This window comes from Sinocyclocheilus grahami, unplaced genomic scaffold (assembly GCF_001515645.1).
Source record: "Sinocyclocheilus grahami isolate Dianchi unplaced genomic scaffold, SAMN03320097.WGS_v1.1 scaffold36.1, whole genome shotgun sequence".
NCBI classification, from domain to species: Eukaryota; Metazoa; Chordata; class Actinopteri; order Cypriniformes; family Cyprinidae; genus Sinocyclocheilus; species Sinocyclocheilus grahami.
In genome coordinates this window covers 235299-254840 of record NW_015505215.1, presented here as the reverse complement: position 1 = coordinate 254840, position 19542 = coordinate 235299, and the positions used below count along the sequence as shown (strand labels likewise).

The 19542-nt window shown below is 34.5% G+C and overlaps 1 protein-coding gene and 1 long non-coding RNA gene across 2 annotated transcripts; one reads left to right on the top strand and one right to left on the bottom strand.

Moving 5' to 3' along the window:
- Nucleotides 1-1503: 1503 nt before the first annotated feature.
- LOC107581529 (uncharacterized) lies at nucleotides 1504-2132 on the bottom strand. The gene is made up of 3 exons (XR_001608841.1): nucleotides 2057-2132; nucleotides 1729-1870; nucleotides 1504-1612 (listed from the first exon to the last, which is right to left on the bottom strand). It is a non-coding gene; the product is annotated as an uncharacterized lncRNA (long non-coding RNA).
- Nucleotides 2133-2662: 530 nt separating this feature from the next.
- LOC107581609 (39S ribosomal protein L13, mitochondrial-like) lies at nucleotides 2663-16854 on the top strand. Its single transcript, XM_016267239.1, has 6 exons — nucleotides 2663-2765; nucleotides 6068-6161; nucleotides 6432-6492; nucleotides 10615-10701; nucleotides 11244-11365; nucleotides 16692-16854. Exons 1-6 carry the CDS (start codon nucleotides 2663-2665, stop codon nucleotides 16714-16716), a joined length of 492 nt encoding a protein of 163 aa, XP_016122725.1. The 3' UTR covers nucleotides 16717-16854.
- The last annotated feature ends 2688 nt before the right edge of the window (nucleotides 16855-19542 follow it).

The following is a 19542-nucleotide window of genomic DNA, read 5'->3' as shown; positions in this document are numbered from 1 at the left end:
AATGTACATTAGCTCTATTGTTTATAATACATTATGTATTTTAACAATTTTGTTCAAAAAAACCATATGATTTCTTGCTTTTGATACTTTATATGAACTAATTATTATTGCCTCATTGCTATTATATATGTATTTTAAGTAATTTTAAAGGCTATTGTTCACTTACATCTATTTTTATTACCACAAAAAATTTATTATAATTATAGGGCACTATGAAATCCGTTTTATTTCCAAATTCAGTTTTTTCCATTTTTCTATACTCCGTTTTAATGGTTAAATTAAATTTTATTAATCAAAAAGCCTGTCTAATTAATTGAGTTTTACAGTTTTCTCTTTACCAAATTCTGTTTTCCATTATTTTCTGGATTCTATTTTAATGGTTCCCTAAAATTTTAATAATCAAAAATAATCATCTCCAATTTATTTTAAGTATTTTTTTTTTCCAGAAATACTGCACATTTACATTTTTCTCCTAAATAAATTCTGGTAAATAATATTTCTGGTAAATACTCCCTTTAAAAGTGTTTTTTGATTATAATTTTATTATTAGTAGACTATAACATGTGGATATGTTGTCATTCTTACACTATAATACTGAACTTTGATTTCAGTGATTTGGACTATGAGATGGACACTTTCTTCTTGCATTTATTTTGCACTTTACTTTTGGATTTCATTTGGTTTAATGAAATATAGTTTAATAAAATATTCTTAAGTAAAATAAAAAAAAAATTTTGTGCGGGAAATTAATCATTTAGATTAATCGATAGATTAATCAAAATAAAAATAGTCATTAGTGGCAGCCCTAGTCATATCGCTACACCATACAATTTGCAGAAAGAGAAAGCTGAAAAAGTTTTGAGGTTAATGTGCTACAAATAAATCAAGCATAAAGCTTGAGATATTATTTTAACCTGGTGAAATGTAAATGACACAGGGCACGAAACTATATTAGTTTCTTTTTTTAAATCAATCTAACCGGACCATAGAACGGGACTTTCAAAGCCTTGACAACGTATCCGGGAGATAAGTCAGTAAATTTGAATGAAATCACAGGCTTCTCACAAGGTCCCCAGATAATACTAATCCCGTGCGAATAGGGCTTAAGGCAAGTGTGAGTACGAATGATCTTATATATCTAATTTAATTGAAGTGGGATCAGTTACAATCAGCTGAGCGTCTGCCTGAACTATGCTTGAGCTCCATTCATCACTCAAACTACATTTAGTTCTAACTTTAATAAAGTTTAGGCTTTCATCTAATGCCAATATTTAGTTTTATTTCAAAAACTATTTTTAATAGTTCATTTTATTTTGTATAAATTGATCCGTGTGTTTGAGGAGAAACTATTTGTTTGTCAAATGGCAAACAGCAAGAGCCTGTTTAAAACAGTATTTTTGCAATTCTGAAATTACATGTTTCACTTTTAACCTCATAAAACAAAGATATTCATAACACATATGTAGACAAAGGGGCTTTTGGAACTGTATAATGTACCTTTTTCTCTCTAATGTGAAGTCCACCTCTCCAAATCTCCCTCCCATCCACACAGCTGTGAATCACTGATGGAGAACATAAGCGGGCATCTAGGTACAAGGCTGCTTTCTGCCACCTTTACAGTGTAGAAACAAGAAAAGCATGGCGATTATGAATAGTAGGACTCATAAATAAAAAGGACAGGTCTATTATCTGAAGAACAGAATATTACAATAGAATATTAGATTTTACCCTGCACTGTGTTCAGTGACCATGATCATCTGTGCCGAATGCCATGCCCTCATGTGCTTCAAAGAGCCAATCACAGGCAACATATCCTTCAACCCCACCTCCTCATCCACACAGAGAACAATAACATTGAGCAAAGACTTCCCTGCAATCAAGAACAAACATCACATCAATAAAAAAAAGCATACTCATAGAGAAACAACAGTAACACTATGATAACGTCATTTGCTGTTAGCAAATGTTCTCAAATGTGTAAAACAAAATCAAGAAACCACTACTACGATTAGAACTTTTTAACACCCAAAACATTTTTAATATTATAAAATGGTACCTGGAGGAGGAAGTTTGTCTGCTAACTGATGAAGACCTTCAGCTGCCTCTTCAAATAGTCTATCATGATAGTCCATCATCATGAAATAAAAAAACATTGAGCAAAGACTTCCCTGCAATCAAGAACAAACATCACATCAATAAAAAAAAGCATACTCATAGAGAAACAACAGTAACACTATGATAACGTCATTTGCTGTTAGCAAATGTTCTCAAATGTGTAAAACAAAATCAAGAAACCACTACTACGATTATAACTTTTTAACACCCAAAACATTTTTAATATTATAAAATGGTACCTGGAGGAGGAAGTTTGTCTGCTAACTGATGAAGACCTTCAGCTGCCTCTTCAAATAGTCTATCATGATAGTCAATCATCATGAAATTTAAAAAAAAATTTAATCTAAATAAATGTAAATAGGCAAGTGTCAATAATCATTTTATGAAGGACATCAACTAATCCCTGAAAAATGATTAAATCGTTGGTCCGACGAAGTTCTTCAGTTCGAGATATTATGGGACAACATTATCAATCTGAATCTCTCACTCTGCGTGGGACGGGTTCTCTGTGAGCGCGCTCCGTTCCTCTTGCTTCTGAAGGGCAGCGATGCACCTGTCTAGAGCAGACAGCTCTGATTCCTCACTCTCACTGCGCTGGGAACACAGTTCTTCCCACTCTGAGCTGCACCACTGGAAATACACAGTAAAGAGTGTGTGTGTGTGTGTGTGTGTGGATGATCGGATGCACTATACCAGGGGTTTTCAATCTTTTAGATGAGAGAAACACATTAATATGATCATCCTCATGCAAATGACTAACATTTAAAAGGCAACTATGTCCTTTCATATATAAGGACCAAATTTATACTAAATTAAAGGGTTATAATATGTACTATACTCATTTAAAATATTATTTAAAAAATATTTAATTTCTATTACCGGTAAGTTAAAATATTTTTTCTACTCACTATATTACTGTAGTGTTAGATGCATATTCATGATTTTAATCTGATTTGTATTATTTATTTACTTATTGTCAATCTAATGTTACCGTTTACATATTTCTTTTAATCTATTTACTGAAATAACATTTTAAATAGATTTTAACCTAATTTTGCATTTTATATCAACTCTTTAGTTATTTTTTAAATATTTTATACTTACATAATTATTTTAATCTAGTTATTCATTTAATAATTTACTGGTAATATAAGTATTTATTTTTTACAATTTTTAAACATTTTCTCTAAACTTTTCAGCAGACCCCAGATTGAAAACAACACTGATGATACATTACCACTTTGTAACCCATGTTTGTCAGACCCAGTTTATATCACTTGTAATCAATCTAATGTGAGAGTGAACTAAACAAAAAGCAAATATGCATATGTTAATTACCTGAGTTGTACCAAAACTGGCTTGAATGGCAAAGCACCATCTCTGTGGGGCAGGACTACCACTCAGAGAGCAGGCTAAATGGATTTAAACAAACACAATATCAAACTTCACAGCAAAACTAATTAAAAACGGAGAGGCAAACGAGGTTACAATGAATAAACCTACCTGGAAATGGAGAAATGCGCGAAAAATTCGAATTAGAAATATTCTTGAGGTTATCAAACACTTTTTGGGATTCATCAACCCCTGCAATAAAACCAATACATGTCGAAACCGCAACAGATAGTCAAAGCAGAGCTTCTGATATAACTACTGATATACGACGGCCTCTTACCGTTGAAAGAGCACTCTTTCTTCGGCTCTAGGTTGATTATAATAACTAGCACGTATCTGTCCATAGCTGTATGCTGCCGTGTTCATGGAAAATAATGTTAACTTGTCAGAGCACCACACAGACTTCAATACAAAACTAATTTACGCGCGTTTACAGCCAACACTGACGTTCGAAGATGTCGTGACGATGACGCGCGCGCTCCCAAAAATACAGTCGGTAGGAACATATTAAAACACGCTTATAAATAACAGTACATGGAGATGGGGGTGGACTAAAGCATAAACTGTTTTAAAAAAAAACATATTGTTTTTAAAATCCCATCATCAAAGTAAAAAAAATCTGAGAGCATTACAATTATAACTATTGAATATGGAACCACATTTTCATTCTGTTGTGCGGGGGGAAGTAAATTGCTGCTGTACCACTACAGCCACATTGAGGGTTCAATGCTCTGTTACACCAAATACACAAAATAATGATCTTTAAAAAAAGCATCATATGACCCCTTTAAACTATGCCATTTCTGGATATTGTAAATGGGATATTGCACATCATATTCTGTGTTTATGTTAAGGATTTCTGTCTTAAAAGGCTCGATCTAACATGAAAGGCTGAAACTTTAATCAGAATATTTATAATTGTATGAGTAACCATGTTGCAAAATTATTTTCCAAAGCTGTGATCTAGATTTATTCTAATAAATTCATGACAGGAATTACAGTTCTTCCCTTGATCTGAATGTCGAAAGCTGCTAGTGTGGCAGCTAATTCCAGAGAGATGTAAGGGGTCGTGACTTCTGACTCTGACAGGCTCTGGAATTGATACATTAGTCTGGAGCTGTACGCTGTACGTGTCTGCAGCTCACTCCCAGACCCTGCTGATGGTGCTTCCTTCCCGAGACATGCTGGGAGTTTTTAATGAAACTCTCCCTCTCTGATAGATGAATGAGCATAACAGGCCAAGAGATGAACATTCCCAAGCTGTGCAGTCATTCTGCCAGACAGCAAAGTCAGAGGAAGGAGGGGCTGTGTTTTCATTTACTGGATTTGAAGGAATTTATATTTTTGGCAAGGATTTTTTCATTTGTTCGGTTAGACCAGTGTGTAAATGTTCAACTGTAATTCAGTGCTGTATTACGTTCATCTAGCCCTTGTTTTTCGCCTCATCTTTAATAACATTGATGTGAACAATTCCTAGAAATTGTTCAAGGAGACAGTCATTAAAAATGCAGAATAAAGAAATTAATTAAGAGCAGTGGATGTTTAATTATTGACTGTCAACTGTATTATAATATTATTAATTACAAAATATAATATTATTTTTTAATTGTATACCCCCCAACAATTTTTTTCAAATGTATATAAATACATAAAAAATAATTTTTGCAATAAAAAACTAAATAAAATAAAAATAAATATTCATATATATATCATTAGAAATCTGTTAAAGATGATGATGATGATTATTATTATTTCCAAGTAACCGTTCAAGAAAACAGTTATAAAAATGCAGAATTAAAATTAAATTGTTAAATGACCGATTCCTATTAAAAGAAAATTGTGTTTTCTCTTTATAATGATGGGTGGTCTAATAAATTTAAGCACAGTGCTTAACAAATTTATGAGACTTTATTTATTGACTGTAATTGGGTATCTGAATTTAAAAAAAAAAAACTATTACTTTACTATTTTTCTGCCTTTCTTGTAAAACAGTAAATTCAAAAATAATGGATAACAACAATAATTGGATTTTAGCATTAGAGTACTGGTTCTTTGTCAAGTCAAAACTAATACGATATACTAATAAATGTACATAAACAAATGAATTAATCTATCTATCTATAGATATATATACAGTATATAACAAATTTATTAGACCACCACCACCCAATGTAAAGTCTGTGCCATAGCTGCCCTAAACTAACAGTAACACTACTGTGACTAAAGAGCTTACACATACTGGTGGATTAACCATTACAGAAACACAAAAAATCATTTTGATAATCATCAATACTGTTAGTTTAGGGCAGCTATGGCACAGACTTTACATTGGGTGGTGGTGGTCTAATAAATTTGATAGATAGATAGATAGATAGATAATTTGTTTATGTACATTTATTAGTATATAGTATTAGTTTTGACTTGACAAAGAACCAGTACTTTTGACACCAATACATTCCACTGTTGTAAAGCGCAATGTTTCCTCAGCAGGGGCTAATGTCAAGAGTTCAAGCTGAATGTGCAAATTTATCATGTACATATATACATGTCTTGTTCCCAGGTGATATTGGAGATCATGTGGTGGTCATGAACACCAGACACATCGCCTTCTCTGGAAATAAATGGGAACAGAAAGTGTATTCGTCTCACACTGGGTAAACAGAGCTCTCTCCTTCCACATTCTAGCTCAATTGAGGACAGTGAACATGCTTTTTATAATCTTTCATTTATGCCCTGCTCGTAGCTGTGTTTTCTTTGTGCTGACAAAGAGCAAAAAATAAAAAGGAAATCTGAGATCTGAACCACATGATTTACAATTTGCAATGGTGCATGTAATAGAAACAATATGCTGCTTTCCAAAATGTTTAGAATGTGACTTATAGGTCTGATTTGAAAAACTGAAGATCTACTTTTTCATCCCACAGCTACCCTGGATCATTCAAACAGCTCACCGCAGCCCAAATGCACAAAAAGGACCCAACAGCTGTGAGTATCCTTCTGTACATTTGGCTTTTGAACTGGGCATTTCTCTGTGACAAATTCAATTTTGCAGTGATTTCTACAATAACAATTTCCCCAACGTCAATCACAACCCTGCCACTGGTACAGACCTGTTCATAATTTGAGTCAAATTGCCTTGCACCTTGGATGGAGGTGAAAATTGACTTCATTTATTCAATTATGTAAATGATGCCAAATGTTTTTTAATAATTTCAGATAGTGGAAGTTGCAGAGCAAAATATTCCCTCGCAATCAGCATGACACACATTTGAATAGTAAATGCAGCGCACACCCAATATTGCCCAGTTCTCCGTCATTCTTTCAGTGCTTATCTGTCCTACTATTTTCCCAGTCTGTCCTTCACCGAACTAAAGAATTGTGTTCTCTCTCAACGTCAGAAAGATTTTAAAGTGTTCTTTCAAGGCTCAAACACCTCAACATTATTAAAACAGCAGTCTTTCATAGCCTGTCTGCTTCCAATATACAGCCCTACAAGTGTCACCTGCCGCTGAGGCACCTGGATTGAAAAACACCTTCTCTTCTCTCGCTCAGCCTATGCTGTGAATCACACCTTCGTGTTTTTGGAGAATAACAAATACCAGGCAGCTCAGATAATAGAAACAGCTTTGAGTCTTTCTCATTATATTTTTCCGTTGGATTAGGATGGCACTCGATGAAGCGGAAGTGCTCTAGATATGGAATATATTAGAGGAAGAATTATATTTTTTTTTTATGATGAAGTCAGAGCTGTGGCACAGTGGTTATGGCATGTTTCTGACACATGCAGGTGATAAAAGTTCAAGTCTGGCCTGTGCTTGTGTCATATTCCACTATATTAGTTTATTTAGAAAGGAAAGCCTGAAAGTAATATAAAAAATTATTTTTCACCACTGTAATGTGGAAAATGCATCCATGCTTATTTGTACCCAATACATTTCTTAAAGATATAGTTCACCCCAAAATGTAAATTCTGTCATCATTTACGCACCCTCAAGTTGTTCCAAACCTGTATGAGTTTCTTTTTTCTATTGAGCACAAAAGATGTTTTGAAGAATGTGTGTAACCAAACAGTTGACTGTAACCATTGACTTCCATAGTATGAAAAACAATACTATAAAAGCAAAAGGTCAATGGCTACTGTCGACTGTTTGGTTACACACATTCTTTAAAACATCTTTTGTGCTCAATAGGGATGTAACGATTAACAGCGAGCCGGTTGAAAATCGATTTAAATATGTGACGATTCAAATCGGTTGAGATGCTAAACAAATGGCAATTCAGCTAGGGGTAAGAGTTTATATCAGGGGTGCCCAAACTCGGTCCTGGAGAGTTTAGCTCCAACCCTAATCAAACACACCTGAAGCAGCTAATCAAGCTCTTACTAGGCATACTAGAAACTTCCAGGCAGGTGTGTTGAGACAAGCTGGAGCTAAACTCTGCAGGACACCGGCCCTCCAGGACCGAGTTTGGGCACCCCTGGTTTATATGAATGTATGTCTGAGGGGAACTTACTGTCTTTTGATGGTATTTTTTTCTTTTCCTCTTGCCTCTGTATAATGTATATTAAAGTTCATAAGTGCAGCGCTGCTTTGTTTACAGCGGAAACCAAGGAAACGTTTAAGCGCCGCCTGCTGGCAGAGAGTGAATCTGCGTCTCATTCAGCTCGTCTGCTGTTTCGGTTTCATGCAGATATTTTTTATGCATAATTTCACAAAACTGAAGTCAAACCATTCTGTTTTTGCTTCAAATCTCGAAATTATACAATGTAATTTAGAATAAAAACTGCTCATGTTGCATGTATGCAGCATCTTTGTTTGGATCATGATTAAAATGCAGTGGTTGCCTCTAATTTTAAACGGAAAGAGCACAGACAAAACCTTAGTTTGTTTATATGAAGAGATTTCTTTTATTAGTGTTATTTATTTGTTTTGGGGCTTGTTTTAAAATAAAAAAAGTTTTATTTACATTTACATTATATTTAAATTGTTATTTAGCAAACGCTTTTATCCAAAGCGACTAACAAATGAGGACAATAGAAGCAATCAAAACCAACAAAAGAGCAATAATTTACAAGTGCTATATTAGTTTATATATAATATATAGTGTTATATTTCAATTTCACAAAGAAACGTACAGTATTTTGTCCAAGCAATAATAAAAGGACACATTTATTTTATAATTTGTTTTAAATCTCATTTTGTTTAAAAAGAATCGCGAATCGAATCGTGAGTTGAGTGAATCGTTACATCCCTAGTGCTCAACAAAACAAAGAAACTCAGGTTTGGTACAACTTGAGGGTGAGTAAATGATGACATAATTTTCATTTTTCAACTATCCCTTTAAATTGGACCACATTAGGGCTTTTCACACTGCAATTAACCCCGTGTTATCACCGTTCAAAACCCTGGGTGAAGTGGGATTAAAACTACTTTTTACCTGGTGTTATGAAACCCTGGCACAGAAAGAAAAAATAATAAACCATGTGTAAATTATAATTATAAACAGAAGAAACTGTTTAAATCTTACCTTTATAGTCAAAAATGTCCATTCTGGAACTCTTGGTTGTAAAGTCGGCAATATATAATATGAGGATACACAATGCTAGTAAACTGGTTCAAATAAACAAGTTGCGTGCTGCATTTGTCCGATCAGTAACACTGACACCACAAATAATGAAATACGTTAACTCAGGGTTTAGGAATGTACAGTGTGAAACATCAGTGTATGATTAACGAGGATAAATTGTTAACCCAGGGTAAATTTTGAGCAGTGTGAAAGATGAAGCAAGATCAACCACGACTTTAGCCGGAGTTTAGAATGACCCAGGGTTAACTAGTTCTAGTGTTTCTTTCTTTGTTCCACTTCATTTATAGGGAGATGCAGAGTGTGTGCGTATCCAATCTCTGTCTGCTGTTGTTCACCTCCTTAAAGTAACCTTGACCATTACGTACCACAGTGACAGTCAGAGCCCATCCATATTCAAGGCACGCAAGCTGAAAACCCATTCAGGGTCAGCTTCTGTGGGACACAACTGAAGAAGTATAGTTCTGTGTAGGTGTTGTGCCGTGGCGCAGAAAAAGCCAACTCAAATTCAGCCTGTGCCACTCTCCACCCTCTCCAACATGCTGCTCATTCTCTGTCATTAACAAGATGAATGCTCGACTTGGGCTGAGTTACTCCAGTCGAGCGGGGAATGTATCGGGGATAATTGTGGATAATGATCAGAGGAAGGTGACGGAGTTGTGAAGAGCGATCACGCCCTTAGACAGCTTTCATCCATCAAACATCTACCAGTCAGAGGAGAGGGGGGAAAAAACCCTGATTAATGTCCTGATGAAAGAATGATGGGGATGTTGTGGATGGTTGGATGACGGGTTAAAAATGGACACTTGTGTATTCATGTGCCGTGGCATAAGCAAAGGAACTGATATTTATTGTTTAAATTGTTACCAGTGGAGTGATCACATTTGCTTAGTATTTATTTGAATTTAAAATTTCACAGGGGAATGATTGGCTTTTACTTTTTGGCGGTGTAGAAATAACACATCACAGACACATTATCCACCCTTTTTATTCCAATGTAAATAATAATAATAATAAAACCATAAAAATAACATTAATAAATGTTAAATTCATGTTATGTTTTTTTTATTATAAATTAATTGTAATAATTGTAACAATTTTAAAAATCGTAATATTTTACAATATTTTATTTTTATTTTTTTTACTGTAATTCAATGTCTTAGAATTAGGCCATTCGAATTTTCACCACCACCACCAAAAAAAAATGGTTTTAAGCCCGTTAAACAAAAATCCTTGCACAAACAAAAATCTCACTGGATTATTACAATTAATGGCAAAAGGAATGTTTGGAAATGCAGACGGATATTTCCTACTGACACACTACAGCAAAATATAGAAAATATATAGACTTAAAATACTAATGGCCTAAGACTTTTGTACAGTAATGTGTGCGTGTGTTTTGTTAATTTGTTTAGAATTTATTTATTTTGAGAACAAAAAAAGCAGAAATCGCCAAGTTTCCTTTAGAGAGACACTGACTGAATTTGTGGCCAAATCTCTGGCCTGTTTTCTTTAACTCCACAGATCATTAAACTGGCTGTGTACGGGATGCTTCCAAAAAACCTCACCAGAAGGACCATGATGCAACAGCTTCACCTCTTCCCAGATGATGTAAGCTCTCCGTTGATGCTCTGATTTATGTTCATTGATGCGCTGTCCAAAGCTTGACATGTTTGGAAAGTAGAAATGTGTCAGTGTGTTTGATGAATGTGTCAGTGGAGGATGGGATGTTTCAAATAAAGAATCTACATAATACAGTACTACAGCTGCAGAAATGGAGAAATTACATGATGGTAATACCCTACAGCACAATCACATCATATTTAAACCACATGAATCCATTTGATAAGTAAATGTTGATTTTTTTTTTTTTGTGATGTTGAAAATGATGTTTTTTGTTATTATTTCATATATTTATATATTTTTAGAAATCTCTTGAAAAGCCACCTCAAGTTCGGTCACATCAGAGAAAATAGTACATTTCTAAAACCAGATGTGATTTTATTTTTTTTTGTTATTAATTTGCCAAAACATTGTTCTGTGATTGAGTTACAGAACCCCAGTGGAAGGTTAGACAGGATCCAGTCAGACACTGGTCTCTGATCATAGTTCTGCAATAATATAATAATACAAATCACTGTGTTCCATTTCAGGTCCTTCCTGATGATATTCTGAGGAACCTGACAGAGGAGCTTCCTCAACCCAGAGAGATTCCTCGTAAGCTCAGCGAGTACACGCAGGAGGAGCGGGATGCTTTCCCCATGCTCTGGACCCCGTGAGTTTTTCTTAGCCCCTTTGTTCCTGCTCTGCCATTGCCATATTTCCTCCATGCATCTGAAGAGCATGAATCAGTGTTGTGTTAGATTTAGAGCATAGCTGAGGTGTCGTCCTGTGCGGATGGTCTGCTGAGGGGAGAGAGAGGGTGACTGATGTTTAATAATCCATCTGTGAAGCTGCACCTTTCTGGATGGCTGCTTTGCTGGTCCCCACACTGCAGACATCCAATCAAATTTATGAGAGCTGAGTCACTGGCTCGGAGGCCAGCCAATCACACACTGCCTGTGAGGTCACAGTGGGAAACTTTCTTTTGCACACTCATTTTTCACAGTTGCTTAGCTACTTTTCTGATAAAGTGGACTGGCAGTTTATTTCTTTAGAGTAGTGTTTTCCACCTTTTTTTTGTATTTTGTACCACCACAGCCCAATCAACAGAGTTAAAATACCTCTTTATTGACACCAGTATTATTCTGGATATCTATTATAAGTAAATATTATTAAAACTTAATTATATATTCACTACCATTCGATTTTCTCAATATTTGGATTTTATTTTTTTTGCACCCTCAGATTCCAGATATTCAAATAGTTGTATCTCGACCAAATATTGTCCTATCCTAACAAACTATATATCAATGGAAATCTTATTTATTCAGCTTTCAGATTATGTATAAATCTCAATTTTGAAAAATTGACACGTAAGACTGGTTTTGTGGTCCGGGGTCACATTTATGTTATAGAAGGTTTCTAGTTCAAATAAATGCTGTTCATTTGATTCATCAAAGAATCACATGATTTTTTTTTTCAAATTATGAAATAGTATTGTGTTTTCAATATTGATATTAAAAAAAGAAATGCTTGTTGAGCACCATATCATAATATTAGAATGATTTCTGAAGGATCATGTGACATGGTTGATGGCTGCTAATAATCAGCTTTGCCATCACAGAAATAAATTACATTTTAAGATATATTATAAAACCGTTATTGTAAATTATAATAATATTTCACAATATTACCGTTTTTACGGCATTTTTGATCAAATAAATGCAGCCTTGTGCATAAGTCTTATTTCAAAAACATTTAAAAAAATCTTAATGACCCCAAACTTTTGAACAGTAGTTCCAAATATATATACATTTAAATATATACACTGCCTGTCTAAGGAAAGTCTTAAAAATTTGACCGTACACATGAAAAATGGCCAGTTTCAGAGGTCATACATGCCAACCGAACGCATAAACACATTTCATTACACCAAATACACAAAATACTGTTCTTTTTAGCAACATCATATGACCCCTTTAAAAGTATTGACTCAGTAAGAAAAGTATTGTTCAGAAATTGCAATACAGTAGTTGTTTTATGTGCTTTTTTTCCCACTGTATTGACCCAACTAATAAGAATCAATCATTCAGAAATCAGACTTTATCTGGTTTATCTGCTTTTGTTTCACTAAAAAGAACCAACTCAATCACTGATAATCGGACTGCTCTGTTGCGCTGTAAATTCAGTAGCAGTGTTCCAAATTTCAGTTTGGTGTTTTCTAGTTGATCCTGCTCCAGTCCTGAGGTTCTACATCAAAAGTACATGTGGTCGTTCTTTGTATCGGTTAGTGTGGGGTCGCTGTGTGGCGCCCAGAGTTCATATTCCTCTCAAACAAACACTGAGGCAACCAACTGTGTCTCTTTATGCCTATATGGCTGCTTCTGTTTGTTGTCTCCATTGTATTATTTCACACAAGCCGATTCCTCTTGAGGAGCCACATGGAGCGTGTAATTAAAACATATCGGCGGGAAGGAGACGACAATGTGATAATGAGACGGGCAGATCTCCTGTAATTAAACTGAGGTAAAGCAGCGTGATGTTTGTTTGGTAACATCTGATTGGCTGATAAGTTGGTGAGTCAAAACATATTTTTCCTCAACAGTCTGACCACAGCTGTTGTAGATATGAAATTAAAAAGATTGTAAATTTAACTTGCTTCAGCATTTATAGGGCATTCACTGGCTGGCAGTGTGATGTGTCCCTAGGCTCGAAGATTTTCAGAGGCATTGCTTTACTTAATGTGGCTGAACCACAGCTCTTCCCTTCTGTGCCAAGAGATCTGAGAGTTTAACCTTATTTCACCCCTCATGCATCTCTGTCAACTTTTCCACGACATTCTAATTTATTGAGATGCACCTGTACTTTGGTCTTGATGACAAAGAAGCCAGTGTCTTGATACACATTTTTCAAATTTGAACTTTCTACTTGACACAAGCATCTTAAAACATGGCCCTGGTGTGCAAACCATGGCATAATTTAACTATTTAAAAGCATTGATTACTGTGTGCAACACTGGCCCTTCATTTACACAGAACTGAAGTCTAACTAGTCATTACCTAAAACGTTAAACTTGATTCTTTTGCTGCCTTTTAAGTACCAGTATTTCCTTCAGGAAATGTAAATTCACTTGTTTTCATTCTCTTGTAATAGAGTTGCTCTAATGAGAAACTTAGCTCCCAGCATGCAGTTGGCTTCTTATTCTATAGAACTCAGTCAACAGTGAGACGTCGTCTGAAAATAATGAAAGCTTCCATTATTGTTGCACTCTCAGAAATGATTTAACTGCTGAATTGGTAGGTGGCATGGTAATGGCTAGTTTACATTAATTACAAGGACTTTCAATCTAACACGATACAACAAGTTCAGCATGAAACTGAGTTTCTAATTGATTATTGATCTCAGCTGATCTATTCAAGGTTGTGAATTCTTATATATGTGTACAGCACATCTTTAATCTAAAGTAGACAAAAAAATGCAACATTCTTAGAGACACAGAATGCCTGCAGTCATCTAAAACACCAGTACATTTACAATGTATTTAACTCAATCAGGAGCTGCTTTGAATCCCAATCTCCAGATTTGCTGAACTGCCAGTTGTTTTACCACAGTACAGCACAAATATGCTGTTTTGTATGTATGCCAGTGCCTCGACAGCACAAACGTGAGTCTGAGGTCTCTCATATCTTTGTTTCTCAGACAGTGTTTGCCATGTATTATTTAAATACCTAGAAGAGAAATCCTCTCAGGTCTGTCTCTAAATGTTGGAAATGTTTAAAGACTCTCAGACATTAGATGAATGTTGCCTTATTTTTGTAGGTTAAATTTTAATTACATTTATAGGGCTTCACGTAATTTATTCTTTTCACTTCATGTGATTCATGTAACACTGAACTGATAGTGTAATGAAAGGATGCGTTTATTAACTCTTTTACTTTACTTTTAGTTATTTAGCAGACGCTTTTATCCAAAGCGACTTACAAATAAGAAAAAGTAATTAAAACTAAAAGCAAAAAATCTATAAATATTATGTGTATATACACATTTAAGAAAATAAAAGAAATTAGTACTGAAATAACTCAAATTAAATCAAACTAAAACTTAATAAAAAAAACCTATATAGACATAATAAAAAACGAATAAAATGACAACATTACTACAACTGTAACTAAAACTAAAATAGATAACTAATACAAATCAAACTACATTAATCAGTAATCCTAAAAAAAATTAAAATAACACCGAGCCAAACACACATGCTAAAATAACAACTTACTGACACATAGTAAGAAATGGTTATTAAAAAACCTGAAACCGAAGTGAAACGAGTAGTAGGAAAGAGGAGAAATAAAAAGCGATACTTATTAACTCATCTTGGCTTATTTGTTTTACTTTTTTTTTATTCAATAAGGACTTACATACGTGAGTTTAGGGACATTAATTTGACATTATTTCTTATATTTTAAGAACATATTCTTTAATTTTAGGATTTACTTCATTTTAATTCATTTTTTTGTAATGAATTTTAATGTAGCGTTTAGTTTTTAAATACAATTCTCAGTAAAATGTGCTGTAATCACTTATGTAAGTGGGTGTAGGGACATGAAAGTGGCAAATAATCATGTTAACAAACTTTTAACATCACGTTAAAACTGAAGGCTGGCAGGCTAATAGAGTCTGAAAGTACCAGATGGTACCTATTTATAAATTATCTGAAGTTTTATATATATATATATAGCCTAAATTCACAGATAAATGATTCTTTTTTTTTTTTTCATTATGATTCAAACTGCAAAATGCCCTTCAGTGTTAGACATGGTAATATCAGCAGTGATCAGATGCCATCCCGATGCAGCACTTATGATGGTGACAAGGTGACACTGTTGCCATGGTGATGGATGTGTCTCTGGGTGAGACCCTTAATGTGGGTCAGTGGCATTACCCTGCAGACCCTGCAGTCCCTCTTTGGGTCCGTCTCTGACTGGACAGTGACGGGGTGTTGAATTTTTAACCTTAAGATGAAATTTCCTCAGTACCAGATGGCATACCTACGTGTGACGTCACGGATACACTACTGCTCAAAGGTTTGGGGGTCGGTAAGATTGTTTTCAGTGTTTTTGGATGAAGTCTCTTATATGCTCTTCTAAGCTGCAGTTATTTGATCAAAAGCACAGTCAAATGTGTAATGGTGTGAAATATTATTGCAACTGAACATAACTGCTTTCTATGTTAATGCATTTTAAAATGTAATTAATTCCTGATGGCAAAGCTGAATTTTCAGCATCATTACTCCAGTTTTCAGTGTCACATGGTTCTTCAGAAATCATTCGAATATGCCGATTTGCTGCTGAAGAAACATTTATTATTATTGTCAGTGTTCAAAACAGTTGTGCTGCTTAAAACTTCAATTTAATGTGTCCTTGTTTAATTAAAGTATTCTTTTTTTTTTTAAATCCTCACCCCAAACTAATCAGTAGTGTAAATATTACTATTTTTTTAATCAGACTTTTTTTTTTAAGTTTGTAAACCACTAACAATAACACTGAAGTTTTAATTGTTATATCAATTAGAGGAAGCACTATGGGATGTCATGTCAAATTATGCAGTGTCTCTCTGCTGACATTCTGAAATTGCTCTTACATCAAGTGAGCACAATATTCTTATATTCTATGCATACATTAAGGTTATAGTAATCTAAGTGGGGGAACTTTTAATAAAAATTTAATACCGGTGGAAACAAATCACTATATTCAGTGATTAATTTTTTTTTGCTTCCAGGTTCAAAGTCAGAGGAGCACCTGCACACTGAATAGCTTTACAATATTGCCTACCCTCAGTTGACTGTGATAATGTATTTGTTGACTACAATTTGTTCAAATCAGACTGGAAGGTTTAAGTTCCTGTTTTGTTCCGTTGGTCATTAGCAACCATTTCAATCTTATCATGCCACAGTGTGCTTGAACATCGACTTCACTTTTCTGTCTATTGTGTGTTCACAGGCCAGAGGACTACAGGATGAAATGACCGTCATACAGCAGTTTTCCAGATTTTGCATCTCTGAACGGGAGTTTGGGACTTGGAAAGGTTTATCTTTTTTATATTGTTAATGTGAAATAAATGATGTCTCAAAATAATAAATATAAATAGTCCGTTTGTCAACTTTTGGTTACGTTTGATATTTAAGCACAAACATATAATATACCTAATATGAGATGAATTTAGTAGAGAGGTAGTCAAACAGTGTTTAGTCGTGACTGTGTGATAATAGAGCTCAGATTCTTTGGCCTTTGCTTGTCCCACAAATGGCTTTAACAGCCTCTCTGAAGCCTGATCCAGCTGTAATTCAACTGCCGCTTTGGTCTTAATTAACTTCATATGGCTCTATAAGCCCTTTCTGATGCTACTTTGGCCCTTTTTGAAGTCTGCTTAACTCATTGTGTTGGGATGGAAATGAAACGCCCTTGTTAGTCACTGGTGCCTTTTGTGATGTTGGCACCGTCATGTTCCATTTTTATGTAAAGGTAAAATCGAGTTTGCTTGTGAAATGTGATTTTTATGAAGAAGGAACTTCAGAGAATGTACCATTATTTAAGCTCATTACGCCAAACATGGTTTATTAAAAAGAGAATTTGTTATTTTAAATGTAAAATTACTTTTTTTAAATTAATTTTGGGTGACCAATTAGCACACGGAACAGAAAACCACAAAGGCCAGACGAGACATCATCTCGAGTCATTGTAGCAGTACAGTTTTATTGGTTACAAAAACAAATAATAAAGTAAAAATAAATTACTTTGTAGATTCAAAGATCTGGTGATGAGTCTTTCCACTGGCACCCGCTTCTCATGCAGTTCCATTCGTTCTCTGAAAGGACGGTAGACCACAGGCCTAACTTCCGTTTGTCAACTTTTGGTTACGTTTGATATTTAAGCACAAACATATAATATACCTAATATGAGATGAATTTAGTAGAGAGGTAGTCAAACAGTGTTTAGTCGTGACTGTGTGATAATAGAGCTCAGATTCTTTGGCCTTTGCTTGTCCCACAAATGGCTTTAACAGCCTCTCTGAAGCCTGATCCAGCTGTAATTCAACTGCCGCTTTGGTCTTAATTAACTTCATATGGCTCTATAAGCCCTTTCTGATGCTACTTTGGCCCTTTTTGAAGTCTGCTTAACTCATTGTGTTGGGATGGAAATGAAACGCCCTTGTTAGTCACTGGTGCCTTTTGTGATGTTGGCACCGTCATGTTCCATTTTTATGTAAAGGTAAAATCGAGTTTGCTTGTGAAATGTGATTTTTATGAAGAAGGAACTTCAGAGAATGTACCATTATTTAAGCTCATTACGCCAAACATGGTTTATTAAAAAGAGAATTTATTTTAAATGTAAAATTAATTTTTTAAAATTAATTTTGGGTGACCAATTAGCACACGGAACAGAAAACCACAAAGGCCAGACGAGACATCATCTCGAGTCATTGTAGCAGTACAGTTTTATTGGTTACAAAAACAAATAATAAAGTAAAAATAAATTACTTTGTAGATTCAAAGATCTGGTGATGAGTCTTTCCACTGGCACCCGCTTCTCATGCAGTTCCATTCGTTCTCTGAAAGGACGGTAGACCACAGGCCTAACTCTAACCATTGAGGTCTCTTTCACAGTGAGGAAAACCATTGGAAACGGGACCACAAGAGACACAGAAGGATGCCATGCTGAGCTCTTCTTTTATAGAAAAACACTTTGGGAGCTTTCACTGCATCCCCTGCTTGACACTTTGTCTTAGAAGACCATATGTAAAGGACGTTCACATAAATGTGTGGTAATACAATTACGATCCAGACAAAATGTGTGGTGTTACGCGGAGCGTTACTATGAAGTACTAGCGAAAAAATCAGGAGATTAGGTTTGGTTCAATAACGTTTTTTTAAGTGTGATTAAGAATTCAGCTTCTCATAAATAACTGCTAGTGATAAGAACATCAAAAGCGTCAACGGAGGTATTTTTTTTTCTCTCCATAAAATAACTTAATAGCCAGTTCCAGATCACTGCAAAATGCTGTAAACATCAGTGAAATTTGTAACATAGTAGATCACCAATTTGCACTTAAAAAATACACAAACTGTACAGACAACCCCCATTATCATTTACAAAAGATATGGAATACACAATTCAAAACCACTGCACTGCAAAAATCTTTTTGTTAATCAGCATTTTTGTTGTTTTTCAGTAAAAATATCTTTCTTAAAAATTACTTGTGGAACAATATTATGTAAGACATTAGGACTTGTTTTATGAAGAATAGATATTAAATTTTTCTTATAATTGGCAGGTTAAGCACATCTAGATTCAATTTAGTGAGGTTAATGATTGAAACATGAAAAAAAAATGCAAATGGGATTAGGAGTATAAATGCAATTATATGCATTTCCCTTGGGAAAAGGGGGAAAATCTATTTATAAAAAAAAATTCATTTACTATATATTTTCTTAAATGTATTATGACTATTATTATTATTAGAGAATACATACTGAATTGCTTTTATAAGAATACAGAATACATGTGATTCAATACATTTTGAATTAATTCTATAAATTTTGCTTCGGGTAAATTAACTGATACTTTTTAGATATTTTTACTGGACAGCCAGACAAAAAGTACTGATTTGGAATTTTTTTTTTTTTTAACAGTGTTCCTTTGTTGAACTTGCTTTTCATCTCATTGGCTACATGCAGCCTCACAAAAGACAGAAAAGTCACTGGATTAATATCGGCACAGTTTCATTTTCTAATCTCCACAAACCCACCCCCCATAAGGATGCATATAGCAGGCACTTTTCGGATTTCCCTCA

Excerpts from the sequence above, each read along its gene's own strand:
- LOC107581609 (XM_016267239.1), top strand. The coding sequence starts at position 2,663 with ATGCACCTGTCTAGAGCAGACAGCTCTGATTCCTCACTCTCACTGCGC. Across the intron at positions 2,766-6,067 it reads CTGGAAATACACAGTAAAGA|GTGATATTGGAGATCATGTG; the intron begins GTGTGTGTGTGT and ends TCTTGTTCCCAG. Across the intron at positions 6,162-6,431 it reads GTGTATTCGTCTCACACTGG|CTACCCTGGATCATTCAAAC; the intron begins GTAAACAGAGCT and ends TTCATCCCACAG.